Below are 27,747 nucleotides of genomic sequence, written 5' to 3' on the forward strand. Positions count from 1 at the left end.
GAACACTTCCCTGGAGGCGTAGATCTGGCAGCATGTAGGTGAATTTGATTTCTTACTCAGAAAAATTATCTACGCATTATTAATATTAACACATTCTTAGAGGAGCAAATGTATAAGATATTCTAAAATGCAGATAAAGATGGATCCTGGAGCTTGAACTGCAGGTCCTCCAAATGAAAACCAACCCAGAGGGGCAGAGAAGAGGAAAGGAGCCCCGGCCAGAACCTGGGCACCAGCTGCCCTCAGAGGGGATGCTGTTTCCTCATGGCACACTTCTGCCCTGGAAGCAGCATGGGGTACCTGTGTGTGTACACACTGCTGTTGTTGCACAGGGGACAGCCAGGGAAACAAGGATTTTTTCTCCCATTCATCTGTCCTGCTCCAATAGAATGGAGTTTGTATTGCTGTGTGTTGTTTAAAGCTCATCAGTTTTCTTTTAATAAGGCACTTGTTTGGAGAAGACAGAAGAGCAGCTAGCATAAAGAAAAGCTCTTCGTTTTTACTGTCTTTTGCAGCCATTTTTTGCTGCCCTGCCACATTTCATGGGGTTTTTCAGTTATTTTTGTTTACTATGGAGTAACAAAATGAGGGGAAGAGACCTAAAGGCTTCCAAAGAACCCAAATGTATTTGTAGAAAAGAAAGCAGAAGGAACACTGAGGAAACAACACTGAAGTCATCCAGCTTGCAGTAAAGCACAGAGCTAGCTAGCCACAGCTGCTCTTCACATCACAGGAGCAAATGAAAGCATGATGAATAGAGATAGCATAGCAGTTCTGCAACCATATCACAGCCCTTTCTGGAGCACACTTTGCATTAAAAGAGGTGGGGGGGTGGAGAAGGAGTCATTAAGTATCTCAAGGAAGGCGGAATACAGCACGCCCACACCAGCAGCCTTCTGCAATGCAGGGGGAGCACCCCAGCTCTGCTGAGAAGAGCTGGGCACCAGTTCTGGGGACAGCCTTCCCACATTTGGCTTCCAACTCCTATGAGTCTGAATGAGAATGCATCAAACCTGACGTTGGGCAGCAGGAGACACAGAGGCTATGCTGAGCACTATGAGAGCACTGCTGCTGAGCTGACGATGCTCTGCAGCACGGCCGTTCCGATGCTCATCTCGTTCTTCTAGCCCTGAAATGCCACTCAGTCACAACGCTTGCCTGATCCAAAAGCATTTCTAATCCCTTTCATACCTCACTATTTGATGACAAATGCTGTGTTACTAGATAATGTGTATTTGGAATGGACAGGAGCGTGTATGTAGACAACCAGCCCTCACACAGCATTTTACATCTGCAGAAATGGGAAACATTCATGAGATCAGCATAAAACCCACCAGCATCCTGATGAAACTTTCCATTGGCTTAAACGATCTGACTTTCCTACTCCATGATCTGACTTTCCTACACCACAATCTGGCTTTCCTCCACCATTATTTTTAAGCAGATATATTTGCCAAATTGCATTTATTAAGGCCTCTATTTCATAGAGCTAATAGGATGGACAGAGGAGCACACAGCTCGTTATCTTTTAGACACACAACGTACCTTTCACCTGTGGCACGTCTCTCACTCCAACAAACCCAACTTACTTTATACACTTCAATATTTGATCATAATTGCAAGGCTGTTGAAACAGAACTTTTGATCAAGAAGAGTAATTCTATGCAAATTTACAGAATCATAGCTATTCTTTAATATAAAATAATTCAGACTATTATTTAAAGAGGAGCTTGGGCGCTTAAATATAATTAAAGAAACCAAACTTCTAAGGAGAGGATCAAAATTAAAACAGCTTTACTCTTACAAAAGCAGCCAAAAAGCCATCCTGCAGGAACTGTGAGCAATAGGTTGGCTGTGCATCTGTCATTTTAGCCAGCGCTGATGAGCTGCCACCTCCACGCGGAGGCAAAGCTTCAAATGCTGCAGCAAGAGAAGCTCCACACAAAGACAGCCGCCTCCAGATGGAGAGCATTGGCCGCTCCTTGCTGCAGGGTGAGCTGGGGTGGGCAGGTCTGAGTGCTGCACCCCAAACCAAGCAGCACAGAACCCGTGGCTCCTGACTCCAAAGGACGCGCAAGGCTGCAGTTCTGCCCATTGCACAGAGCTGCCACAGCACTCTGTCACAGGGAGATGGACGAGGCTCTGGTCCCTCTCTGCTCGCCCTGCAGGTGGTGAGGGCAGTGCAGTGTTGTTTTCCCCAAGGGGTTTTGGTGTGGGAACAGTTCTGCGTCCATTTACTGACCGGCAGAGTGCTGGGACATGCAGTTCTCCACTACAACAAACTCCTGTTCACTCCTTCAACCCTTTGAAACTATTTCCAGTTCCAAGTTCTACTGTTCCAGAAGCTGAGGCTTTCAAAAAGCCAGTTCTTAAAAAGCTAATTAATTCCCCATAGGCTTCCCCACCCCCCCACCCCCCCCCTTTGACTTGGTAAATATCTCTGAGATTGCTTTTTCTATAATCACTGTTAGCAGCTCATTAAAATGCACAGTATGTGTATCGTTTTGAATGTGACACGGCTCAGCATGGACGCTCAAGCTGCTTAAAAAGACAGAAAAGAAACAGGCGAGGATAACATGAAAGCAGAAACCCAACATTGCTTATAAGTTGACACAGGAGTTAAGAACTTGAGAGCAGGGAGCCTTCAGCCCGGCGATGAGGAGAGAAGCCTGAGTGCACAGCATCCCAACCACTCAGTGCAGCCAGCAGATTTCCAGTGAGCTTTCTTTTTTCAGAGGGTTTCATGTGCTAAAAAAGAATTGATTCCTCTATCAGGTAATTGTACGAGGTTTTCACTCCCAATAACATGAGGATTCTTCTCGAGTTGATAAAGAATGAAGTAAATTAAAAGGCCTTTAGCATCTGTAGTCAGAAAAAAAAACCAAAACCAAACAATACCTTAATCTGGGATGTTTCATTTTCCATTGAAACAAAAAACACTTCTCACAAAGTTGCTCACGAGCAGCTGCAGCCAGGGCTTCTCACACACAGACACACTCAGTCTCCTCTATTTCCTGAGCATCCTTTGTGCTCTGTGGTGGTGAGAAACAGAAAGGTTCAAGGTGTTGTTTTGGGTCCCAGTAAGAAAATCCAAGGTGAAGGGATCATTTCAGTAACAGGTGCCTGCAAAGCTGTTGTTCCACATTATTTAAACGCCCTTAATTCTCTGTTGGATAAAATGCACCTCTGCTCATCTGCAGACAAATTGCAAACGACTGGAATACCAGGAAGATGACCACAGTGCTGCATCATAACTAGATGTGCTCCCAGTACCTCTGCTCAGTGTGTTGCCATCCTCCCATGCTCACAGCACCCTGAGCAGCGCTGCAGGCTTCCTGCAGCACCTGTGGCATGAAAAGAAACCCATAAATAAAAAAGGAGCAGAGCCCCATCGCAGGCACCGCCTGCTGCTGTGTGCTCTCAGGGCCAAGGGGAGCCCCGCACTGCTGCACGGCCTGATTCTCACTGCTAAGTTTAAGTGCCCACATTAGAATTTAAATTAAATTAAATATTGACCAAAGACGAGCAATCTGTTAGTTTCAGGGTGAAAAGCTTGAATTACCAAGGCAACAGGAGTCTGTAGATATAACATCATACTTTCCCCATCAGGGAAAAATCTTCTGTCTGGAGATACACAGCCAGGGGTGGATGTGTTATCAGGAAAGAAAGAACCCAAGGGTTTTTTATTGTTCACGTATGACAAAAAGTCCCCACTGTCACAATACAACCAGCAGCAGCACCCAGCAGCCACACCAAGCTCTGTGGGGGCTCTTGGGGCATCCCTGCATCCTCAGGACTGACACAGAGAGTGGAGGATCAGAAGCACAGGGACAGCTTGGCTGCTCGATGGTGCTTGAGGAAAAAGAAACTGAGGTCACTTCTGGCTCTGTGAGAACCAAAGGGAACAGAGCCAAGAGAACATCCATTACTGACAGTGAGGTGTGGAGGTTAAGATGGGGGCATTTTCTGCAAAGGGAAATACAGATCTCCCTGTGCTGGTTCTTCACCGAAGTCAATTCCTTCTTTTCTCTACAACTGTCAAATCAGCAGATTCTGTGTTCCTTTTTGTGGAGCAGCAATTTAGGTTCTGTGAGGTGGCTGTACAGAAAAGCGAGATATCATACAAAAAAAAAATACATATATATATAAAGCATATATTCTTTGATAAGATGTGGTGACACAGCAAAGTGCTATTCCTGTTAAGGAGTAGACAACAACCCTGCATGAGTTCTGAGTTGCACAGGCCAATGGGAAGTTCCAGGCTTCACTTCCTACTCCTGTCACCTTCTGCTTTGGTAATGACAGCCAAAGAGCCCCAGGTCTGTCATTGAGGAGGGCCAACAGAAGCTCTCTGCCATTAGGTCTAAGAAGGCAGAGCGGAGATGCAAGCACTTCTCCATTCAGAGAATGCAATTTCCAGCAGGAGTCTGGAGGGAAAGAGAGGAGTAGTGACAGCTTGGATTTGCAAAGCACAAAGAACAAATTCATCTTAGTAACGTTTCAAAAGGTATCTGAACAACTGCGGTATCATCTTCTCAGTGAACAGGAAATAATTATGTGCTTAATATTAAGCAAGGGCTGAAGCAGTGTGCTGAACTGGGGCCTGCATTAGCTGGAACACGTTCCCTATTTGCTGTGAATAATCCCTGCTGGCTACAATGAAGGGGTTTTAAACAGCTGGCACATGTTTGGAAGAGCAAAGAAATTGCTGGCAGAAAGTGTCAGGTATGGTGCAAGCCACGATTTCCAGAGGCAATGAAGTTACAGAATCTGAGTCAGGTGGATGACAGAAATAGTGTGGAAGAGATTATTAGCGTGAAGGTGCTAATAGGGGATATGCAAAGCAGCTCTCCCAGCACCCCTGCAGCCAAGGCAGGAGATGCAGCCGCTCAGGGCCCCGTGTAGAAATAAATGTCTGTGCTGCAGCTGCCCCAGCTCAGCAGAAGGCAGTGGTGGGTGCAGGGCCCTTGCAGGAGTGGGTGCTCGTGCTCTCATTGCAGCCCTTTCTTCTCAGGTCTCTGACATTCCTTCTCCTGCTCCTTTTAATGAATGGCAATAGAGAACACTTGATTAGAAGCCTTTCATCAATTTAGGAGTAGGGGCTTTAGCTTTCTGACCTACTTTCCTCGCCAGTGGAATTCTAGTTTTAGCTTAAACTCAAGGTCTGAATGTTACCCAAATTCAGACCATCTGTTTTAACAGCCTACAGGCTGAGAAGTCGATCCAAGCCAAGGAGAATAAATGGAACCAGTGTGTGCATATATTAAGTATTCTTAACACTCTGTGTATTCAATAACTGACTCAGTTTATTCCTGAGTCTACATAAACATTCCTGTTGCTTTAGGCAGAGAACGCTGCTGTTGTAAGGAACGTTTGTGCCACCAGATGCTACCAAAGACCTCCACAGTTGGGTCATAGTTCTGGAGCAAGTACAGCAGTGGGCAGGCTACAACTGACCCAAGTCCACCTAAGGCCTCAATATGGCTTTGAGGAGGGCTGGTGTGGGCTGCCCAGGGGCAGAAATCCCCCCCGTGCTCAGTGCAAGCCATTAGGGAACAACCTGCCCTTCTTCCTAACTCCTACTGGTAGAGAAGCAGCAGAACTTGCACCTCGTCAGAGCAATTATTTTCAGTGTTGACTAAAGTATGCACACAGTCCCAGTGCTGACAAAACAGCCACTGACCAGTCCTTTCTTGACTCTAGCAAGTTCCCCACAGTTATCTTGAACCAGTAGTTCCTACAAAACAGCTTGTGGCACTGTAAGGAATCCCTCTCAGTTTGAGATGCCCTGTCTTCTCATTTCATTGCACGTTCACTCATTAGAATGAGAAAAGGGCTTAACAGCATCAACAATTATCAATCAGCACGATGTCAGAGCCCCCCAATAAGCAACTGCCGACCACAACTCTTCACAAAGCCCAAACCAGCCTGAGTGCTGCAGATGAGCTCCTGTCCTAAGCACTGATAGGCATCTACAGAACACAGCCCCTCACAGCTTGGCTGCTGGATGTAATTTCAGCAGGATATCCAGGGAGGATGAGAGCATCCGTGTAAACATTAACAACTAAAATATGCTAGAGAAAAAGAAAGCAGTAGCGTAAAAAAGCAAGCCAAATATCACAGAAGTTGAATACCCAGCTGGGGAGCTGCCCAGCTCAAAACAAGGCAGAAAATAAGTATATTTAATGTAAGAGAAGCCTAGCATGAAATCACTCTGCACTTCCCCAGACACAGCAGACTGCCATTCCAGTCTGTCACTCGACAGCCTGCTCACAGTCCTCGCATGTTGGCTGCTCAGGTGCTCAGCAGTGCATCGCACCCTGCCTGCGTGTCAGAGGCTGGAAAAGCTGACATGAGATGCACCACGCTGTCCTCACTGGCACCCCATGGTCTGCGTCCACCAAACAATTTCCAAACAACTTCATGCTTTGGAAATATCGTGCCAATATTAACTAATTACACAGCACTTGTCTGAGACAGCTCTGAAGGGATACGCTGAAAATGGCAATAGCACCTTTAGAGATCTGGAATAGGTGACAGGATAAACACTGCTGGGGAGGAACGTGGCACAAGTGAGCTCTGGTTTTGGTGGGTTACATCCAGCAGGGCACATGAAACCAAGAACGGGGCAGAGGAAGATGGAATGAAACCCTGAAGGGAAGATCTGACTGGCACCAGCCCTGCATTGTAGCTGTTAAACCCCTATTCATTTCTCATGGGCAAAAACAAGGAAGGAATGAATAATACTCGCCTTTGTTTTCATTGCATCATTGGAAGTGACACGATCATTATTTCACTGGAGGTTCAAAGAAACATTAGCATAATTACCTTGGACTTGTACCTATTAAACAGAGGGACATCAGCTCCTCTGAGCTGTCAAATACGACACACAGCCTCACAATGCAACTGAGGCTTTCTGGCTGAATTTTAGACATTTTTCCCCTTTGTGCAAATCAAAGAAGGGCAGAATGATTTACTTGCAGTACCTGGGAAGCTGCGTGCTAATTCCATACTTTATTCTCTCATGTAAAAGACGTTCCAAATCATTTCCACAGTGCAAAACATTGCATTGTTATTCTGTCCTTATTGTCCTAAAAGCAGAAGGTAAGAGCTTGAGGGAAACAGCCTTTTTGACCTTAGAGCACTGGGCAAAAGGTTGGAGAGAAAGAAACTCTCAGAGAGCTGTTAATGGTGGTACGAGGCAAAACGATACGAAGCAGCTTTGCCAAGAGAGGTGTTGGGATACAAGCTTACCAAACAGCAACTGTACTCTTATCTCCTCTACATCACAGGAACCAGCAGAAACAGTAACTGTACAATAATAATATTTTATGAACATTAAGGCCCTCCCCAGGCACATGCCTGACATCCACACTGCCTTGGCATAATAGAGGGGCTGCTGGAAAAGAGCATCCTCTGCAAAGCTCCTTCACTGTCCCCACAGTGCTGTTTCTTACTACAAATCCCTATTTGTAGGGCTGTGAGCATCGCACAGAGAGAAGAGATCACCAGAAATGCTGCTGAGAGTCTATTTTTAGAGTGAGTCATTTGATGAGCTGTTCAGCACCTTATTTATTGCTGTCTCCAGCTGGAGGAGCTAAGCGGCGTCCAGGCACCTCTGCTGCTAAAACCAGAGCTCAGAAGCAGTGACCTCTATCTGAAAACATTTTCTTCATTGACAGAGAGAAAAACAGCAGCGCATTATGCTGCCAGGGCTAATAGCTGCTAATTAGAGTGCATGCCATATAACCCCTTTTATACTCCAAGAACAAAGACGTCCCAAAACAAATAAATAAAATATTGATGCTCTGTACTCACAGCCTTTTCCAGCCTACAGACTGAGCACTTAGAAGTGCTTTCCTAACGCGTTGCTTCTTGTTTGTTTGCTGGGAGGCTTTACTTGAATTTTACACCACGCAAACTGTGGGTGTGAGCCTCAGTGCTCACAGAGCTGCCTGGGAAGGAAACGCTGCTGTGAAGGAACACCAAGAAGGGGAGCAGCCCTGCCATGTTAAACATGGGGTAACCATGCTGAAGTTGCAGAGCACCTGCGGGTCGCACACCTCTGTGAGCAGCAGCACACGGCCGCAGGTGCAGCACAGCACAGGCAGTGAGCAGAACGACCAATTCAGCAGCTGCAAGCTGGCCAATCTGCTGCCATCCAACTGCATTTCTGGCAAAATAAACAGGAAATATGTTTACCTCTAGGCATGTTCCACTTCGAACCTAGCCAATTCTCAGCCTTTATCTCTAGATGTGCCCACAGCCATGTGCAAGCTGTTGCCTCCAGCTTTCTCTGCAATGCCTTGCATTATTAACACTGGTAACGCAGCAGCACTTGGGGTTCTGCTGGCTGCCCTCAGGGCTTGGGGCATTTACAACCTCACCCAACCTGGAGGGCAGAGCAGGCAACCAAATGCCATTTCAGCAACGGGGAACTGAGGTCCAAAAAGCTGATGTGATTTACGAAAGGTCGCAGGAAAATCTGTTGAATTTGTGGCCTCTGTTGCTTGCATTAAAGGCTTGAGCATCCTGTTAGACCCCCTGAATGTTAATCATTACCTCACTCTTCTACCATCTTACTGCTCTAATGATGAATATTATTGATGAATTACTTAAAACACACTTTCTGGAGAATTTTCTTAGGTGACGAGTTGCCATGTACTAAAGAAAAGAATGGGAAAGTTGGGTTCTTTCATTCCATTAAAAGTAAAGTTTGGGTTTAAAAATGCTCAATTAGTGCTAACAGAAATCCAATACTTGAGATTATTTGGCACTGTCTCTGGGGTAGGGAACCTGCTTTGGCAGGGGGCTGGACTCAGTGATCTCTGGAGGTCCCTTCCAACCCCTACAATTCTGTGATTCTGTGTTATAAAGATGCCCTGTGCTATTAATACTGTGTACTATTCAGGACAAAAACAAATTGTCACTCAGTAATTAACACTGCAGAAGCCACCTGTATAGCAATATGAGCAGTTACTGATTCCATCCAAGCCCCAGCCCAGCCCCAGTTAAAGGCAGGCCTCACATCTGCAGCACTGATGTTCACACAAACACCTTCCTCAACAGGATGAGATGCAGTACAGTCGCTGCCAGCCCCGAGCCACCCTGGGCAGCACTCATCAAATGCAGTTCAGGTCTGCACACTGCCACAGCTTTGTATTCCACCTTATTCCTCTTCCCTTATAGCAAGACACGGAGAATATACAAAGAAAAACAAAAATGGCCCTGCAGATGTCAGAGTAATGCATGAACTCCAAGCCCAGCATGGCAACAGTGCCGAAAGGAATGCACACCTGGAGCTAACCCAGAAACCTTGAAGGTCTGAATGAATTTTTCTTTTTAAGAACGGGTCATCTAAAAATGGGCCCAAGTCACCAAAGCACAGCAGCACTGCGCTCTGATCACAGAGCTGGGACGTGTCCCACTGTTGCTGACACTTCCCTTGTAGGTCAGTAGCCCAGCAAAGCCAGAGAACGCTGCTGCAATGTGCCCCATACAGCCCAGAGCCACAGCCAACAGTGATCCCTCTGCAGGTAATTCTGCAGCAGATGCAGAGGAGTTGGCACTGGGAGGAGAAATTCTCACTCCCACGCCTGTGCCACCTGCTCCAGCCAGTGCCAGATTGCTCATGGCCGTATCTCTCATCATGGTTTTGCAAGCAAACTTCTGCAGCCTCCCAGAAAAATCCTTCTCCGTATTCCCAGATCTTCCCTGAGGGTGTTTAAAGCATCTGCTCTGAAGTCACAAGTAATGAGGAAACTCAGCCTTGGGTGTAAGGAGAAAACTCAACGAGACTGTGAGCCAAACGCTGATCATTATACTTTGTACAAATGCACTGGAAGGCTTTCTCTCAGTACTCCGGGTCACCAAGATCATGTTTGAGGCATATGATTAATTTTCAGCCCTATTGTGTTAAGGGGCAGCAGGAAAAATGGAGAAAGATTTTTTTAGAACAGTGTTAAATGAGGTAGAAGACCTTGTCACTTGGCAAGAGCTTCAAAACTATCTTGGCATAAAGCAGCAGCAGCTAGAAAGTTAACAGACATAAATAGCACGTTATTGATCTGTGGTATCACGAGGGGTTTTAGTGCAGTGAGTGCAGGTGTATGCAGAAGGATTCTGCTTGGAACAATTAAGCTTCCACGAGCAATGTCTGAAAAATAAAGCCCCTGCTATAAATCACTTTACTTTTCAATATTTGCTCCATCTAACTACAAAATATCCCAAAGAAATCCCAAATGCCATCTGATAGCAGAGAGAAGCCTCTCGTTGCCGCTCGAAGGTTCCAGCCTTTACTTCTAGCACCGTTTTCCTGCTTCCTACAGAACTTCAGCAGTGCTTGCAGTGGGGCAACAGCACAGCCTGACCTCCTGAGCCACAGAAGCGCTGTGGGAATCCATGCACTCCAGTGGTTTGCAGGTGGCCATTTCAGTGCCAAACCTATTTTGTTCTTTTTTCTTAAAATAAAACACCTACTAAATGGCTCACTGAAGGCTTCAAGGCCAGTGAATTTAGTCAGTGTCTGTGAGAATCGTGCTCCTGCTGTACTCTGGGGGCATCAGGCTCCAAGGGAGCTGTTTGCTACACGATCAGATCGCACCTCCACTTCTGAATGGGTTTCCATTTGCCCATCAGCCATTTGCAGAAGAGAGCTTTGAAATCCCTCATGGAGGGCAGAGGAGAATGAGCCTCCAATGGAGGATTCCATTGCACAAGCTGAGCTCAGGGCAGCAATATCTGTACTGCCAACCTCTAGTGCCCACCTGGCTATCAGGAGCTGGGCTGTGAGGTGCAGTTGGTCACAATTAAGAGGCTCCATCACCTGGGATGCCACACAGGGATTCTATCAGGCCAAACTGTAAATCAGACTTCAAAACCCCAATTACCTTTGCTGTCACACAGCACCCAGTGAGTCAGGGCAGCCAGGCACATACCCAAGGCTCAGAGCAGACTCAGCACCATGTGTTCTATGGAGGGACAACAGCCATGCTCGTTCCCATTGCACTAGTGAGTGGCCACAGTACAAAGCACATTGGATTTCTCTACTTAGAGCTGATATCGAAGCTTTAGTATCAAACTCCTGCAGAAAACTTTTGTAATTTGCAAAATAAAAATCAGCACAATCTTCTATCTGCACAAAAAGGGCTCTTTCACCTCTGATTCTGCTGGCAGTATTTAGCATACAAGTTACAACAGTCAATGAAAAGATTGCTGGGTCAGACTGCACAGAAGTTTGAACATTTTTCACTTGGATTTATTCCTGAGGATTCATCTATTCCTGAATTCAGGCTTTGAATGAACCTTCCCTTCTAAGGGAACTGGGGCGTTCAGAAACAGAAGTGTAAATCAGTCCTCATTCACAGCATGATACAGGCAATGAAAATATATGAACCTGGTCCCAGGCAGACACACAGAGTTGTTAGGGCTCATTTACACAGGGAGGTGGGTGCTAACAGAGCAGGGCTGCGAGCTGTTGTGCTCAGCAGCTCACATCCATTCTGCAGGCAGCACCCTCCATTGGTTTAGCTCAAGTTATCATCAAAGCACCTTGCAAGGCCACTGCAGGGTCAACAACGTATGGGATCTGTTGCTTGTCTAAGCTTTGCTGTCTGGATGCTCACAGTGCTGCTCACAGGACCTGAAAAGGCTTTGGGAGCCATTGCACGGGTCTGAAGGGGGAACCTCCCCTGTGTGTGTTTCTCCCCAGCTACGGCGACATGGTGCCCAAGACCATTGCTGGGAAGATCTTCGGCTCCATCTGCTCGCTGAGCGGGGTGCTGGTCATCGCTCTGCCCGTTCCTGTCATCGTCTCCAATTTCAGCCGCATCTACCACCAGAACCAGCGTGCTGACAAGCGCCGGGCGCAGAAGGTAAGCAGCTCTGCTGGGCACACGGCATGCACACAACCACGGGTGACATTGCAAAACAGCTCCAAAAACAGCTCCAGATCAGTGCTCTGTTGTATCCCGGTTCACTTTTTCCTTTATTCCTTGGACCACGTTCCAAGTGATGGCAAGGAAGCGTAAGACCAAGGCTGATGCAGATATGATGGATTGCGGCTTTTATAAGGTCCGCTATATTGACAAGCAGTGTATAATTCCCCCCATCTGAATTTCTAATTCCCCTGATATCAGATTAATTTCTGGGCTGAGAAAGTTTTCTCAAGTCAGAAGTGTGACTAATTTTCACATGAATTTCACTGCATGAATACTAAAGAGAGCCAACAAGCCAGCAGCAGGCGGCCGGCCGTCTCTCTGGGGATGGTCAGGACGTACACAGGCGAGAGCAGAATCTGCTTTGGTAACAGCCTTGTTCCAGCATCAACCTGCAGTGATTAAATTTCTTCTTTGGGAATAGAAGTTTAGTAATAGTTAGAACTCTGTCCCCATCTAATTAAAGTCACAAAGACATTTACGTGGCTTTTCCAGGACGGCTGGATACAGCTCACTGCGCTTTCTCAGTCCTTGAATACATCCCCCAGCTCGTTATAAGCAGAGTTGAGGACAGACAGCTTTGAAGAAGTAGCACAGACATCTTTCCTAAGTTCCCAGCGTGCTAAATAAATTCTTTTTCTCTTTTAATTGAGGATTAGATTATGCTATTATTATAAACTGAACTTCTTCCAAAGCACTGATTCCAAGAATCGTAGCTGTGGCAAGCAAGTCTGAAGGCTGCCCAGGCTACGGATCATTCTGCTGCTGGCATGAACTCAGATGAAGTTGTCCAGTGAGAAATAATTGAGGCAAAAGCATTACAAGAGCGTCCAGTCGGAGGGGGATGCTGAGAACTGAAGGCTGGGGTGTGAGCAAGGGGACGGGGGTGGCTGTTACAGCAGCCAAGGAGAAAGGTTCCTTGAAAAGAAAGGGGGAAGAGCAGAGAGCGAAACAAAGCCACCACCAGCAGTGATTTAGTCAGCTCGGAGGTAAATTATTCCTTGCCAAACCTGCACTGCAAGAAAATTAATTACGGGGAGATCTGGCAATCTTAATTTATTGTGCTGTGTCATCAAGGTTTGTTCTCTGGAAGGCAGCAAGGACCAGGTCACTCTGAATGGGAGACAAATTGATCATGTCTGACAAGGTTCACTTCAGTAAAATTGTGTTGGTTTTTTCTTCCCCCAAAGACTTTTTTTTCCCCCTTTTTCACTGCCGTGCTAAGAATAGACCTTCCTGACATAGAAGTGATGCCGTTCTTCACCGAATGTCACAGCCTCTGGTTTTAAAGGAGAATTTGACACTTAACAGGCTTGACAATTGCATGACTTTGTAATTCAGGTAGTGCTGGTGCCTCCCTCGCTGCACTCAGCTTGCAGCGTGTCTGGCGCTGGTCTGAGGACGGCTGCTCGTGCCTTTCTACCACAGAGAGAGAAGGCAGAGCAGCCAGGAGCAGCTGCAGGGCATGCTGCTCTTTTACCAGCAATAAGAAAACCCAAACAGCCTATTGCTAACAAGCTAGAGACTGTGCAATTAACAACCCCAAATGACAATGTTACTCCCACCCGAGCGGGACAGTAAAGAAGTGCGTGGCTGAAAGATTGCCAAAAATATAGCTGTAAAAAGAATAAACATGGCCAGAGAGCTGGGTGCAGCAACATCCTAGAAGGGCAAGTGGCTCTCCTAAGGTTTGCTGCAATGTTCTGGACTCTGGAACTGTAAGAAGTCCAGTGAGGGTCATCTGCCTTAAGCAGACTCCACCTGCATTGGGGTAAGACCAAAATCAAACCAGGCCACCACAAGAGCTCCAGCAGGGGCCTCTTGCACAACAAAGTATGCTCCTCACATTTGTGCGGAGGGAGAGGAAGCAAGGTAAAGGCTAAAGCACTGTGGAAAACCCTTTCTGAGGCGTGTTTATTCTTTAAAAGATTCACAAACCGAGCCCAGACACTGGAATGGCCGATGATCACAGAGGGATCAGCCTGGCTACAGCAGGGCATTCCGTGGGGCTGAAACTGAAGCCACCTTCTTCTGGGAATACAAAGCATGAGAATTACAGTGCTTGGTTTCAGATCTGCAGTCAAAACGCTCTTGAGGACTCTAATTTCTCAGTCCATCAGATTCATTTTGTTTATTACCTGGCACTCTCTGATCTCATGAGAACAGGCACTGTACGGCAGAAGCCTTGAGAAAGCCTTCTAATTTCATCCCATAAGCAATACATTTCCAGAGAAGAACTGAAGCCCCCAATTTAGGCAAGAAAAGGGCTACCTGGGCAAAAGTGTACTGCAGAGCAGCTCTCACATCCAACTACAGCACGGGACTGAAAGCTGCAACTTTGGCTGTCGAAAAGCGGACGTACAAATGAGGCGAGGCAGAGGAGAGGACACATTGCCTGGTGGGTGAATTAAAGCGTTCCATCACACAGCCAATAGCAGCAAAGAAAGGGACGTGGGGCAAGAGAAAAGCCATATCTTCTCAGATGGGAGTTGACAAGAGGAAATAGATGGAGGAAGGTTACTCCAGAGCACAGAGCTCCTCGTGAGATGGTTGCGCACACGCAGCCGCGACTGCAGGCGGATGCAGAGGTAACTATGGAGATGCTGAGAGGGGCTTCAGCCACGAGGAAGGGAGAGTAAGGACGCAGATAGCTGAGTGAGGCACGTTGGAAACAGCCTGTTCCAGAGCTGCCGTCGCTCCCAGAGGCACAGGAAGCAGCCACAGCACTGCCAAGAGGGAAAGCGGTGACGAAGAGAATGCTCAGTCCCAGATTTGTGTCATCATCTCACCCATGAGAAAGACAGCCCACACAGCCGTCAGTAATAGGGCCATTATAATAATTGATTTTCTACAGAGCATGGGAGTCAGCTTTGAAACGTTCTGTTTCTCAGCTGACACCCTAAATTTTGGAGGTGGGTTAGCGAGCTTCATTCAGAGCGTGGAACAGAACGGCCAGAAACACTGAGCAGAGCAGAGCTGGGAGCTCAGCGACAGAGCATGACTCAGTCCCAGCAGGGGATGGGGCTGGGAACTTCAGGAGGGAGAGAAACAATAAGGTTAAATCTGGAGCTGGCTGACATTTAAAAAACATGGGTTTGGGTTGTTGTTGTTATTTTTTTTTTCCTCCCCAACCACAATGAACCTTCATGGAATATGCGTTCGTTGTTGTTGATATTTAACAGTTACTGACAGGGAGAAAAGACTTCCTGTTTTGTTTTTGTTTTGATTTTTGAAGAGAGATTTCAGTTTTCCTAGGGTGGGTCGATGTTTGCTGCATCCCCCATTACAGCTCAGGGGGAGGAACAAAGCAACCAGGAGCCCTTCCTCACCACTTGCTTTCCAGGGTGTTATGAAAGAGGAATTTTCCACCAGTTCAGCCAGTTTGAAATCCCTGGGTGCCAAATTACATAAGACAACTAGCAGCCACTACCCCATCCTCTGAAAGCAGCGATTGAAATCAGCAGGCTAGAGCTTATAGGTTTAGCCTGCAAAGCAAGCCCATTTATCTAAATACCAAGCCTGTTGTCAATAGTGGCCCAACGCCCAGCTTAAATCATACCCATGGATATCCAGAAGCTTTCAAGCCTTGAGGCCCTTTCACATCACATCTCAGCCATAAACAGGTAACAGCCACGATGCTCAGGAACCTGATGCATCCATCCTGGGGCTGCTCCTCGCAGGAGGTACCCACTCCCACCTGTTGGAGTTGGGCTGTGCAGCAGCTCTGGCCAGATGGTTCATTATGTAGCACAGTCGGTAGGATTTGTAATGGCTGAGGTTGCCTGCTTCATCCCAGATGTCTGAATAAATGCAATCTGAAATTGCCTTGTCAAGGAGACAAAAAGCGTTCAGCCAAAAATGTCATCAAGCTTTGGATGTGGGTTCTGGAGATCAGAATCTTCGCCGTTGCCTCTGTGAATTACTTGTTTTCCTGTTGCACTTAAGTAATGCAGAATCAAGTGTACTGAGGGCTGTTTAGCATCCATGCAGTCCCATCTACGCACATAACAACACCCCTGTGCCAACTGCAATGCGTGGTTATGTCTAGATTAAGGGACATGGATGTATCCACAGGCAATAAAGTGGGTAGCAATGGAAGTAAAGCTCATTGCCATTGCTCATTTGTGCCATGCCAGCAATTAGCAAATGAAGAGCAACATTTTTCCTCAAGACCACAAGGTGCTGAGATGGCAGCAGAGGTTTCTATGCGCCCTGGTCTGTCAGATGGACAGGAAAGCCCTGCAGCCTGCCAGCACGTCGCTCAGGTCCTCTGCAAACTCTCCCAGATGTCTTTCACAGGCCAACTTGAAAAGTCCCAAATCTCAGTATTCCACTCCTCCCACTCCACCCAGCAGCTGCGGTCTGCAAAGTCTGACTCAGAACACATCTTTGTTGCTTGGAGGTCATGAAAATCCAATCAACCAGTAGCAGAAGGTATCTTCAGCATCAGATCAAGCTCTCAACCAGCACAAGGCAGACCCTTTCTGGGCACCAACAAGAGCCTGCCACCCTCTGTGTCTCCCCATCACAGCCCATCTCACTGTTTTGACAAACACAGATGCTGCAGCATCACCCTCCCATACCTCCCTCATTGTGACTCAGGTTTCCTTAAGCATAAAACTGGGATTAATCCACTTTTCTTCCTGGCTCAGTGGCTTCTCGCCATTCGTTCACGTGCACATACAGGGTTATAAAACAAAACCATCTCATGGCAATGCTATCCACAACCAGGATTTTACATTCACAGCTTGGAGCCGCTGCACAGCAGTTCTCCCAGTCATTCCCAGCAGCAAGCAGAGCACCAGGAGCTGCTGGCACTTTTCAGAACACTTTATGGGGAAGTCAGGGCCTGCCTGCAAGCATTGTGCAGGAAGAAAGAGGAGCTCGAGTCACCACACAAATTGCTCCTTTGGAAATAGTTTCTCTCGTCTCTCTTTGTCGCAGTAGAGCAGAACTCTTCTATTTACTATGCAGCCCACTGCCTGCCAGTAATTTGAGCCACCTGTTCCTCATATAAGCTCAGCCATTTAGACCGAACTCAGCATTAACTCTGAACAAATACAATAATAAAGAGTAATTCTAGGCATTGTCAGGGAGCTCCAGCATCCACAGCCAGCGCATTTCTGTCCACGTAGGAAGCATCCAACATCCGTTGGTCGGTAACTGAGTCAGGACAATTAGGAGCCATTCTGATAGGAACGTGCAACAATGCTGGAATGCACAAACAAGGGCCAGAGCAGTGAGTAACCATGACAACTGCAGAGCTTTCTGCTGACAAACCAGAGAGCGCTCCAGCACCCGATATAGCACGAGAAGCAGGTTTTTCCCTTGATGTTTGCCAAATCAAGGCATGTAGCCAATGTTTTGTGGCTGTCAGTGTAAAGACGTGAGCTGTGACACACATTCTTCTATAAGCCTTCATTTACCAGATGTGACCACGGGATGGGTTTGTGAATAAAGAGCAGAGACAAGAAAAGGAATGGGGCTACGCTGAAAGAAAACGTCAATATAATGGCAACTAATTAAACCTGGTGGTAGATACGTGCAGGCTGGAAATCAGAAGACATTTTCGAAATAGATGAATGAGGTTCTAAAATAGATGCCCTGTAGGAGTGAAAGCTTCACTCACACTCAACCAGAGCTTAAGTTCGTCATGAAAACATACAAAAGGAAGTTGGCAGCAGGAAGGGACCAGCCTCAGTGCTGCAGGGACTTCCCAACCAAGGTGTGTGTCCCAACTCAAGTTTTGCATTATTTGGCTCTTTCCAAAGTTCCATTTCATCAGCCAGAGTACCTAAGACAGTCGTTGAGATCTCAACCAGAAGTTGGGATCATTAAGCTCCATATTCTGTGCATCGTTCTGTAAACAGGTTGAACATCACCTTCAGCACTGGAGAAGATTAAGCAACAACTCCTGACACGATGTTCTGTTGCTTTAATGGTACCCAGGGTAAGTTATGACTAAAAGGAGAGCCAAAGAGTAGGGGAGGGGAACATTTCATCTCTGGTTAGTAATGAAGAGGTCCAAAATAAGATCAAGGTCTGATTGTAAGAGGTTCTACCTAATTGTATAGGAATATAAGGAGTTCTACACAGTCTAGTTTTCAGACGCAGCTCTTCAACAAACCCCACAGAGCACGTGGCAGAATGTTTTAATGCAAAGATTTGGAGAAGCAAAGTCCAAACACATATAATTCCTTTATTAAATAAAAAAAAAGTTGAAGTGACAGAAGGATTACCTGCAGAAATCAACACTTTAATTCTGCAGTAACTCCAGTGCCTGCCTATTGCAACAGCCAGACGGAATGAGGGTTAGCAGAGTAACCACTGGTACTTATAATATGGGCCATTTGCTTCTTAAGCAGCTGTTATTCACACACACTTCAAATGCATGTAATGACCTGAGTCCTAATCTGGCAGCCCAGCCTGCTTCCAAGCTCTGCTGAAGTCGGCATAGCAGCTTCCCAGAGCCCTAAGTAGGACGGATGAGCATCACTTGGCTGTACTGAAGAAAGCACTCTACAGGCAGTAGATTCATTTAACTTCCTGACAGCTTTAATAACAATATTTAAATATATATAATTGTTTTTTAATGGAATAACTTCGTTTTCCACATGGCAAAGGAAAACTACTGCAGCAGCCTGAGGGGCTAAACTATTCTCCATCAGATGAAGGTGTAATCCATTCCCTTCCTAAGTACTGAGTTCCTGTTCAGAGATACAAACTGATGTCATTGCTGGATTCCTTTCAAATTTTGAGCTAAAACTAGATCTTTTCTGGGGTACCTTTGGCTCATTTCAGGAAGGTGAAAACATCACTACAAGAAAATACCTCCTGCTATTCCATACGCTGAGCCCCACTGTTAGGTCTGCAGGAACTCCATTTCAACCATTCCATATCCCAAAACTCACTATGTGCTTTCCATCGAGAAGTGCAAACCCAAGGCAGCCACACACGCAGACAAATGCCAGAAAATGAAGCATTTGCTGCGTGGCTGTGATATTAGACCTGAGAAATAAAATAAAAACAAAAGGATTCTGTTGATTACTTTGGAGAACAGCTTCATTTCAGCCCTCGAGCCCAGCAGCGGGCACACATTGCACCACTGGACTGCAGCTGTCACCAATGGCACTACTACTCAGACTCAGACTACTAATAGCTTAGGAGGAAAACCACAAAGCACTGTCAGCTGCCCAGCACAGTGGCACCTTCTGCCAGGAATGCTGAGCGTGGCTTTAGCAGATAAAGTGAGATAAGGATGATGCTAACAGCAGGGGCAGCCCAGGGAGGGAGCAGGGCCTGATACATGCGCTCCATTGCCTTGCTCAGAGGCACTGAAGATCTGGAATGCTGAAGATGTCTGGCAAACGTGAAATTATGTCATAGGTTGTAACTTAATAGCTTATAATACCACATAAATCAAGAGTGAACATCGTCTCCATAAGTACTAGATGAAAATCATTAATAAATAATAATTAGCTGTTTCCTGGGCCTGCCATCTGGTAAGCATTTCTCCTAGCCTGCAACTCCTGCTTCTTTCCTGCTCCAACGTATCAGAAGATGAAGGCACGCTATTCTTTCTCTCCTTCATTAGTCCCTTTGGGAAGTGCAGTACCCAGGATGCTGCCAGCCCCCTCCCTCGCATGCACAGGGCTTCACAGCTGCTTATCCCAAATCTCCTTCCTTACAAAGCAGCAAAGAGACAGAAGTTACGGAGACCTGCCTTCCATCCGGCTCTGAAGAACACACGTGCACCAGGACAACCAAATTAATCACTCGAACCTGCAAGTGGCTGTCATTAGTATTATTATTTTCATCCTAGAAATTATCTTCCAGATTAGGTCATATGCATTTTGAGATCCTGCTGTTTCCTAGCAACTCCTCTTCCCACTTCACATGCAGACACAGTGAGCCGCTTTCTTTTCCATTTTTAGACTCTTGGTGCAAGGGTTATATTCAGTAACAGTGAGCTCAGGCCTGGCCCTGACGACCTTTAGTCTGCCACATCTGTGGGTGAGATGCAGAAGGCAGCCATCCCCACCAAAGACACTTGCAGCAGACTGTCAGAAAACCCAAAGTCCAGCACTTACGCCCTGCAGAGCAGAAGTGCTGAGCAAAGAGCTGAGGTAACGAAACTGCACCCTCAGGTGTTACAACCTGGCACCGTTTAGAGAAGTCCACCAGCCTAATGCTCTAGGTTAAATGTGGGACAGAGCAAAGTGAAGAGTTCCCTATAAAACACTGCTCAGCAAAGCTTGCGTGGGGTGCCCTAAGTGCAAGGCTTCAGCTTCTGTCATTTGCTCCTCACCTATTTGCCAGGGCACACCTTTACTCTCAGCTGCAGTCAGAATCCTGCGCCTTGCACCAAGGTGAAGGTGAACCTGAACATCACAGAGAGCTTGCACTGCTGGGTCGGCACGCTTTCCAGGTAACACACTTACACAAACAGGTTTGAAGTATGGCTTCCGTACTGATTCTAGTCCAAATGGGGAAACTGTCTGGAGGGCCAAACCAATTTTAGGCACCAATTTTAATTAACTTCTCTAGCTGACTTAATCAAGATATCTACCAAATTTAATCACGATGCAGGCACGGTTAGGTGATGCCACTCTCCTAGACAGCCTTCTGTGTGAGGAAAATAGGATTAATTCCTGCCCTGCCCCACTGACATTTTTTAAAATAACAGCGTCTGTTCTAAACTACAAAAGCTATGGGGTTTAATTATTAAGATAGCTAGTGGCCCTATTTCAAAGAAGAAAAGAGAACAGACCTCAGAAACGAACCGTCTCCAGTCCATGTGGAGCACAGCTATTAATATTTGATCTCCTGCTAGCCTGGAGGCAAAGGGAATAATGTTCATTACAAGAGCCTAAGACTGAATCCACTTTAACAATTGACTGAACTGATGATGATAGCAACCGAAGGCGACGATGAAACCATTCCCACTGTGTGTGAGGTGCCTAAGCTGTGAACTCGTACTTCCTGCAGCAAAAGGAGCTGATGTTCTGTCAAGCCCAGAAAGGAAATGGAAAGGAAGCCTTCTGGAAACAGACAGACTTCTCACATCTCTCCATCTGGTACTTGGGCATCTGAATCAGAAAGCTCTTCTGGAGACAGAGGTTTAAGTCTGGAATGAGCCAACTTAAGGAATGCAAACTGCTCAGCTCGAGGCTCAGGCAATGCCTGCCTGCGGTCCCTGCACATTTGCACGCAGAGGTCAGCCTCTGTCCAGGTCCCAGAGAAAGAGCAAAGACCTCAGAAAAACAGGAGAACCAATCTCCCGCTCTTGTTGCATCTTCAGTACAGAGCAACTTTCAGACATTTCGCTCTCGCATACTCGGAGAGTTAACATTAAGATGGGAATCAATGAAATCTAGGTGATATATAGAAAAGAAATTCAATTTTGGCCGTCCCCATTTTGGGGTGTCAAAAACCATGCCTATTTTTCAAGCTTGTCGTAACCTGTGCCTCCCAATTAAGGCTGCCAACCCACATCCTGCACACGTTGTCTCCTGAGAAGCTGCCTGCTGAAGCAGGTGCTCTTCAGGTTCAACAGATCTTCCAAATACTCAGCCAGAGTCATTCATGCACGTACAGTAATAGAGCTCATGGAATTATTACACTCTCTGGACCCACGGCAGATATTTGCCTCTTGGCTTTACTCTTTGTAAAGCACATACCCATTAGCACCTCTAATTAGAAGGGAAAAAATCACGAGTTCCATGTTATTTAAAAGATTATGCAGCATTTTAAAATACAGCACAATGTAATTATTTTTAATAGCCACAGCTATTTCATGTATTTACTTTTAATGGTGTTTGAGTCATAAATTAACAGTAGAAAAGAAAAAGGCAAATCAGCACTTGACAAGGAAGGAGACAGCATTTGAAAAGATTAACTGGGAAGCTGAAAACCTGAGGGATCAAAAGGGAAGAGGGCCTTATCAGCTTTTCTTTCTTGCTTTGTTCTGGACTGTTTTATCATTTAACTTGGCCCTCTGGAGGTCAGGGATAAATGAAAGTGAGAAGAGCGTTGATGCAAAATGACTTCCGTCAGTTTGCAAAGAGATGCATGTTTTTGTCCCAAGTCCTGTATTAACAGCTAGCAAAGTTAATGAACTAACAGTGCTGGTGTAGAGGACAAAAGGAACAAATAAAGTGCCCTTCTGTGCTGCAGGACAAGAAATGCAGATGTTTTGATAGTATTTCCCAGCATTAAGCCAACAACCCATGCTATTCAGGTGGAGCAAGTTACCAAAAAACACTCAGCTCAAGACAAGCCTCTTAATAAGTTGCTGTGCATGTTACCCCCCACAGAAATGACTAATAACTTTTGAAAGAACAAACATATCTGCAGGAACCTCTCTCTTAACCTTTCTCTTATCTCTGGAAAGGCCGTTTGCACTGGCAGATCGTGCACTTCAGCTATTTGTACTCAGGCAGGCAGATCTGCACCAGCTGTTCTCAGCCACAGCCTCATCCTTTGAGCCCCCGCTTCTCACCCCCAGGACTTTTCAAGTACAGAGAGAGATCCTGAGACGTCCTTTGTCCAGATACAGCCAGCACAGCTGTGCCAATGTAACTGAAGCTTGTTTGTGCCTCCTGCAGAAAGCTCGGCTCGCGAGGATCCGCGTGGCCAAGACAGGCAGCTCCAATGCCTACCTGCACAGCAAACGCAACGGCCTGCTGAACGAAGCCCTCGAGCTGACGGTGAGTGCAAGAACCCCATCCCTGCTCCTCCAGGCTCCCTTCTCTCCCCATTACCACCCAAATCACAGAACGGCCAGGGTTGGAAGGGAGCTCAAAGATCACAAAGCTCCAACCCCCTGCCACACGCAGGGCCACCAACTTCCACATTTCATACCAGCCCAGGCTGCCCAGGGCCCCATCCAACCTGGCCTTGAACACCTCCAGGGATGCACGGGGCATCACAGCCTCTCTGGGCAGCTGTTCCAGCACCTCACCACTCTCATAGCACAGAATTTCCCCCTGACATCCAACCTCAATCTTCCCTCCTTCAATTTAAAACCGTTTCCCCTTGTCCTGCTGTTATCTCCCCTTTCCAAGAGTTGATTGTACAGGACAGGAAAGCATTCCCTAGCTCCTGTTTCAGGCAGATTGGTGGTAGGTTTATTTTTAATAGAAAGGCATCTGGAGGCTAATATTAGCTATTCAGGAGGAAAAATCTAAGTGCGTCAGATTGCTCAGCAGAATCAGTGAAAAGGAGGGGAGGTTATTACATTAAGCCTGATCAACACCAGAGCCAGTTTTAGTACATTTCATGGATTCCATTTCAAATAAATCAGCCTTTCTTCCATGCAGGGAGCAAAGAGCAAGATGAAGAATGTCTAATTGAGGCCCCCTGAACTCCTTCATGCATCCTTACTCGGGGCTTAATCCTTCAAACACCTCCTGCTTTCCCTGGCATGCATCCTTGCCAGGGTGTTGGCATCTGTAAAACCAAAGCTGAAAACCCCTTTCAGCTCCTGGTGTTACAAACAGCTCGTTAGGACCCGAGCCCACTCCTATGCAGTCTCAGTGGCACACAGAAGCAAACCATGCATCACATGGGATGCTACTCTGTGCACATGTGGGTAATGGAGTTGGGTCCTTTGCAACCAGAATTGCTTTTAAGCAGACCCTACAAAAGCACTTTACTCCAAGCACACATTTGAAAGGCAGGATGCCTGGATCACTTTGTTCTCTCCTCCAAAACACGTCCTGACTGCACATCCACCATCTCCTGCTCAACACTGACAGATCTGCAGAGCTGCAACCATATGCTGCTCTCAAGGAAAGTTACTACATTAAGAATATATTGAGACCAGAAAGACAGGTCAGCCATAGGCCACAGCTTTATTCCCCATACAAGAAAGGCTCAGGAGCAGGACAGCTCAGACACCTATTTCATTCCCCAGGAACACACCAAAATAAATTGACTACTGAAGCAAATTTACTACCAAAGCAAGTTTAAAACTTGGTTTAGTGCTTTACATTCCTGCTTTTTAAAAGTGCCAGAAGAGATGAGCGTGGACACTCAGTTTTCAGTTGATCTTCCAGACTGTTATCCCAACATGAATCTCCTCCCATCTCTCACTAACCAAAAATCCCTGCCAAGACCACTTGCAGAAGAGCAGCTGACACACCAGTGCTTAAATCCAAAGCGCACAAGGTTACAAGAAATATTTGGCTGGATGGCTTCATTTCCTGGCACTTGTCCAAAAATAACTGGAAAAAGGGGTCAATTTTTATTTTATTTGTTTTCCCCCTACAAAACTATCGTACACACAGGGAGGATGACAAAAACATTTCTGAAGGGGCTCTGGAGGATTTATTTCGCCCATTAAAAATGTTAGATATCTAGAAGCACCTAGAGCACTTTGCAAGCTTTCCTGGGTGCAGCTTGCTTTCTGAAGGGCACACAGCTCTAAATGCCACCACAACTCCCCCACAGTCCAGTAAGAGCCACGATTTCCACTTTGAAAAGCACTGATGGTGCAAATTGCTATTATTTGTATTATTAATAATAATAATGTAAGACAATATTGCCACCCTAAGGAACTTCCTGTTGAAATAGCCAAAAGCAAGGGCTAAGAGGAAGGAAGAATTGCCATCTGCCTGTGACTTACAAGAAATAATTTACTAGAACAAGAAACCTGCCAAAGCCATGCCTGGCATCTGCATTACCACCAGGAAACAAGCGTGAGGGCCATGCTCACACCCAGAGCACAACCCAAGTCATGTTCTCCACCCAGAGACAGCAGCATCATTTCCACCACAGAAGATTCTTAGCTGTAAAGGATCTTGATTCTCACTTCAGCTCCACAAGGCAAGTTTGATATCCTTCCATTTTATGCCAAGAGAACAAACTATTCTTAAGAGAGAACAAAAAGTGAATTACAGCGTAACCCAGCCAGCCACATTTTTAAGCTGTAAAAACATGAAGGAACGTGACTTCTGTAATTGCTGCATGAGAAGCCAAAATGTTACCTATATTCTGTGCATAACCCTCAGCCAAATTAGCATCCAACTGCTTTGCTGATCAGGTACACATCCCATTTTGATCCCATGCCCAGGACTTGTGCTAGCTGTGATGGCCTTTCATGGCCAGACTGCCATAAGGCTGCTCTGTTACCCAGCAGTGATTCCAACTGCAGTTATTCTATGGTCACGACTGGATGGTAGCCCTTCCTTCATTAGCAATCACAGAATACCACAATCTAGGTATAATTTCTTTACACAATCACCCTGCAGTCTGACACCTCGAGGGTTTGACCTACAGAAAAAACAAACACCTGCCTTGCCCTGAAACGTATCCTGGCTGTGACTCTGCAGTCTAAGTAATAAACTGGGGAAAGAAAGGCTGTTCAGGACTCCAGAACACGTACCACAATTTCCTTTCATTAGCACAGAATGAACACACTGACACCATCTTTCGAGGGAACAGCATGTCTTCAGCCTGTGGCCTTCCATCAGAGCAACGAACACATGAAGGCAGGGATTGATCCAAGGACAGCAGCAGGAGGAAGTTCTGCTAACAAGAACACAGACTCTTGCTTCAGAAACATGGATTTGTAGCATTTTGCATTTGCCATCTAGACACAGAGTACTCAGAGCTTTTTCTTCTCATTTAGAGAGCTTTTTAGTGGGCTTTATGTCAGAAGCACTCGAAGGACGGTGAGCTTCCCATGGCAGCAGCCTACATATCCTCTTAGCGTTAATCTCCTTGTACAGCTAGCTGAAATTCCCTTTTAGCTAAAGAGCTAGGCTGTGTATATCCTAGGAACACTAAGTTGCGGGGTCTTGTTCCTTTCCACAAGCAGAATCTCCTAAGCCATAGATAAGCATTATGGTCACTCCCACAGCACGGACAGCCTAAGCACCAAACCAGCCCATCTCAGTACACCAGAGTCCAATTCTGTGTGCTGAAGCACTAAGCAGACAGTAAAATAGAAGTATCTTCCATATCAGAACCAATGCTACAGTGTGTTTCAGTTTCCCTCGAGGCAACCAACAGCTCATGAATGCCTCCCAAGAACAAACTGAATAGGAGCTGGCATCAAACTCTTGTAACTTTAGCACCCAGCTCAAACAGCAAGCCACCCCCCTTCTCATTACAGAAGACTTTTCTAGTGAAGACACAGATTTTGTCTACCTGCAGAAGTGTGGGTACAAGTAAATGCAATCTCTATAGGTTCCACCTATACTACCTCACTGTAGTATCAAAATGTCAACTGTTTCTGCAGCACTTGGCATCGCTGTTCAAGGGGCGATAATTCTTGCGGACAACAGGTTGCCCTTAATGGTTTCTGTTTCTGAAAGCACTGCTTTGGCTGAAGAAAGGAGAAAAAAAGATAAGGAAGAATCATACTCAGTGATACTACACTTTATCCTTAGTCGCTGCCATCCCTTGACCCATTTCCATCTGTGTTCTTGCAATGGAAGACAAAGGAAGAGGCTGAACTTTGCCACCAAAAATCTGACATTTGGCTTCCTTCTGTCAGGGATCGGAAAGCTTTATATGAGGATCTGCTTGAGACAAAGATGCTTTTGCAATATGTGCTTTTCCACTCTCATTTTCCAGTGTTTTAGTGCAGCCTCATATTTGCTTTAGGGCTTACAAGGACCTCTTTGGGAGATATTCCAACACAGACTTAGCAGAGTCAGTAATCTCAGCAGGGTAGGAACAGGAGCTGCTTGATTTATTAGTTCACCAGAGAATTGTTAATAAGAAAAAAATCAACTGATTTTTTTTTTGCTTAGCCTACTCCTAAAATTGCTTATGGGAATGCTCAACCTTCCAAAAAACAACAGCAACAAAAAAATCCATAACCTGCTAAAGAAGCATTCCTATAGGAACCTATTAATTCCGTGCACAGCAAGTCACTTTGTAAATGTACCAATTCAGCTCTGTTTTGGCATCTGTCAGAGACGGGATTTTTCCTTCACTTAAGGATCACAGAACCATCCAGGAAACAGCATCCAGAACATGTGTTTGTGGTGGATCAGTGGGACACATGGGTGTAGTTAAAAGCAATGCCTTCAGCACAGCTGAATTTGACCCCCCTGAGAGCAACAGACAAGGCTTGGCACTCCTGCTAAGATGCTCTGCTGCATCTCCCATCCCACCTGCTTTCTCTCCCAGCAGTAGAATGCTGCTGTTTTTGTCTAAGCAGAGACTTGCACCCGTTTTTGACTTTCAGATTCAGGCGCTGCAGGAGACACCAGGCAACTCTTATTTAGGGAGCACAGGGAAACATTTCACAGCATCTAATTGCCATTTTCATGCATTTAATTGTCTTTGAAAATGCTACTCATCAAAGACCTGCTCAGATTGATGTGTCACGAAGCCACAGTGAATTTTAACACTGGGGAGTTTAAATGGTGGCGGTAAGAGAATATCTTTAAGAACCCAGATCTTAAATCTGCCACTGCAGAACAGAGGCAGTGAGAAAAATTATCCTGGCTCTTCAGCATCACAGACACTCTCTAAACAACCCATCTCTTGCTTCCACTTCTGAGGTGTATCTGATCACAGTGGAAGTGACAGATGCTGCACTTTGAACACAAGCATCTGACTGTGGATCAGAAGCACAGAGAGCTGCTTCTCCCCCCACACCCAGCTCAGTTTGCCCATCTACTGCTGCTCTGACGAGTGATTCTCAGCATTACCTGCATACTGGACTCCAGCTCTCAACCTCTCATCCACACCTATTTCAGATCTTCCTAGCAGATCAAGGAGATTAACAGAGACGGGTCTGAGATCCACAGCTTATCCTAAGCACTGCTAACACCACAGCTGAGCTGTCCCT

General features: G+C 46.1%; 1 protein-coding gene and 1 long non-coding RNA gene across 3 annotated transcripts in view; both read left to right on the forward strand.

The window, feature by feature from the left end:
* Window positions 1–27,747, forward strand: part of LOC128088029 (uncharacterized) — a 140,606-nt gene that overhangs the window by 84,282 nt on the left and 28,577 nt on the right. The window lies entirely within an intron of this gene.
* The window catches only part of KCND3 (potassium voltage-gated channel subfamily D member 3), a 93,571-nt gene that overhangs the window by 58,411 nt on the left and 7,413 nt on the right, over window positions 1–27,747 (forward strand). For both annotated transcript variants that reach the window (XM_052698096.1, XM_052698095.1), the window contains exons 3-4: window positions 11,711–11,873; window positions 22,544–22,645. In XM_052698096.1, coding sequence (XP_052554056.1) covers window positions 11,711–11,873; window positions 22,544–22,645 — 265 coding nt within the window. The remainder of the gene's footprint in view (window positions 1–11,710; window positions 11,874–22,543; window positions 22,646–27,747) is intronic.

The sequence above is a fragment of the Tympanuchus pallidicinctus genome, unplaced genomic scaffold (assembly GCF_026119805.1).
Source record: "Tympanuchus pallidicinctus isolate F22 unplaced genomic scaffold, pur_lepc_1.0 scaffold32, whole genome shotgun sequence".
Taxonomy (NCBI): domain Eukaryota; kingdom Metazoa; phylum Chordata; class Aves; order Galliformes; family Phasianidae; genus Tympanuchus; species Tympanuchus pallidicinctus.